Source organism: Cyprinodon variegatus, unplaced genomic scaffold (genome assembly GCF_000732505.1).
Source record: "Cyprinodon variegatus isolate N-32 unplaced genomic scaffold, C_variegatus-1.0 Scaffold649, whole genome shotgun sequence".
Taxonomy (NCBI): domain Eukaryota; kingdom Metazoa; phylum Chordata; class Actinopteri; order Cyprinodontiformes; family Cyprinodontidae; genus Cyprinodon; species Cyprinodon variegatus.
This window is the reverse complement of record NW_015151102.1, coordinates 83,034-84,056: the sequence shown is the minus strand read 5'-3', so window position 1 is coordinate 84,056 and position 1,023 is coordinate 83,034. Positions and strand designations below refer to the sequence as shown.

General features: G+C 39.9%; 1 protein-coding gene across 1 annotated transcript in view; it reads right to left on the bottom strand.

The window, feature by feature from the left end:
* Nucleotides 1-1,023, bottom strand: part of atp6ap1 (ATPase, H+ transporting, lysosomal accessory protein 1) — a 10,432-nt gene that overhangs the window by 3,458 nt on the left and 5,951 nt on the right. The window contains exons 9-10 of the mRNA XM_015393570.1: nucleotides 647-697; nucleotides 326-563 (exon numbers count right to left, since the gene is read on the bottom strand). Coding sequence (XP_015249056.1) covers nucleotides 326-563; nucleotides 647-697 — 289 coding nt within the window. The remainder of the gene's footprint in view (nucleotides 1-325; nucleotides 564-646; nucleotides 698-1,023) is intronic.

Below are 1,023 nucleotides of genomic sequence, written 5' to 3'. Positions count from 1 at the left end.
GTTTTATTCTTGGATCGGGCTTTAAAGGGTTAAAATTTGTAAATAGACTGTTTGCAGTTAAATAGATTCCTCTTCTCATTATTACTCTTAATTTCTACTATAATGCTCACATTCCATTTTATTTTCATAAATGTCCAAAAAGACTCATTAAAACGTTTCTAAATGTTTATATTTTAAATTAATCTCAACAGAAAAAACATTTCTGAGGAGTACATTTGAACATGTTGCTGTCAGATCTGAGGGAATCATCTTGAAATGTTATTCAAACTCTTCCATCGAAACAAAAGCACAACTTTAGCAGCTGACAGAGTAGAGGTGAACTTACCTGGAAATCCTCAAAGGAGACCCTCCACTGATTAGCCGGGTCTTTGGCGGAGCGCGGGACCAGTAGTGGCCAGCGGAAGTTGGTGACGGACTTGCAGCGGAACGAGTACTCAGCGGGGGCGTAGATGTTCCTGCTTCCATTAAATGTGGCCTTAGTGCCGTCATATTCCAGCTCCACAGCGTCCAGAGTGAACCAGCGGCGTGCAGATACCTTGTAGTGGCGCTGGCTCATTGCGAAGCTGGAATCAAATCAACAAACACTGGTTTGGACCCAACAGCATCGCTGATTCTTTGAATAAACACACATCTGTAAAATACATACATCAATTTGAAGCTACGGTGGCCGAGGACGTTGTCATAGTTCAGAACCAACCTGCAAAAAAATCAAATTAAAATTAAACAGAAGCAGTTCTTGAGAAAATCAATTATAAAAAAAACAATGCGTATATATGGATGTTGTGATGGTTAGCTTCTCTTTTTGTAGGTCAAACTGCTTTTAGATTGCTGTGCTCGGAGATCAGATTCAGATGAATTCACAGTAAACTGCCCAAGTCTTTATGATGAAAACCTAATGCAACAATTTCCCCCTAAAACACCCTTCTAACATCCAATTAAGTAGATGGGGATGAAAGTCTGAGGACCAGGTGCTGAAGTCATTAGGTGTGTTTCTATCAGCTTTTTCTAATGCACCTTTTGTAG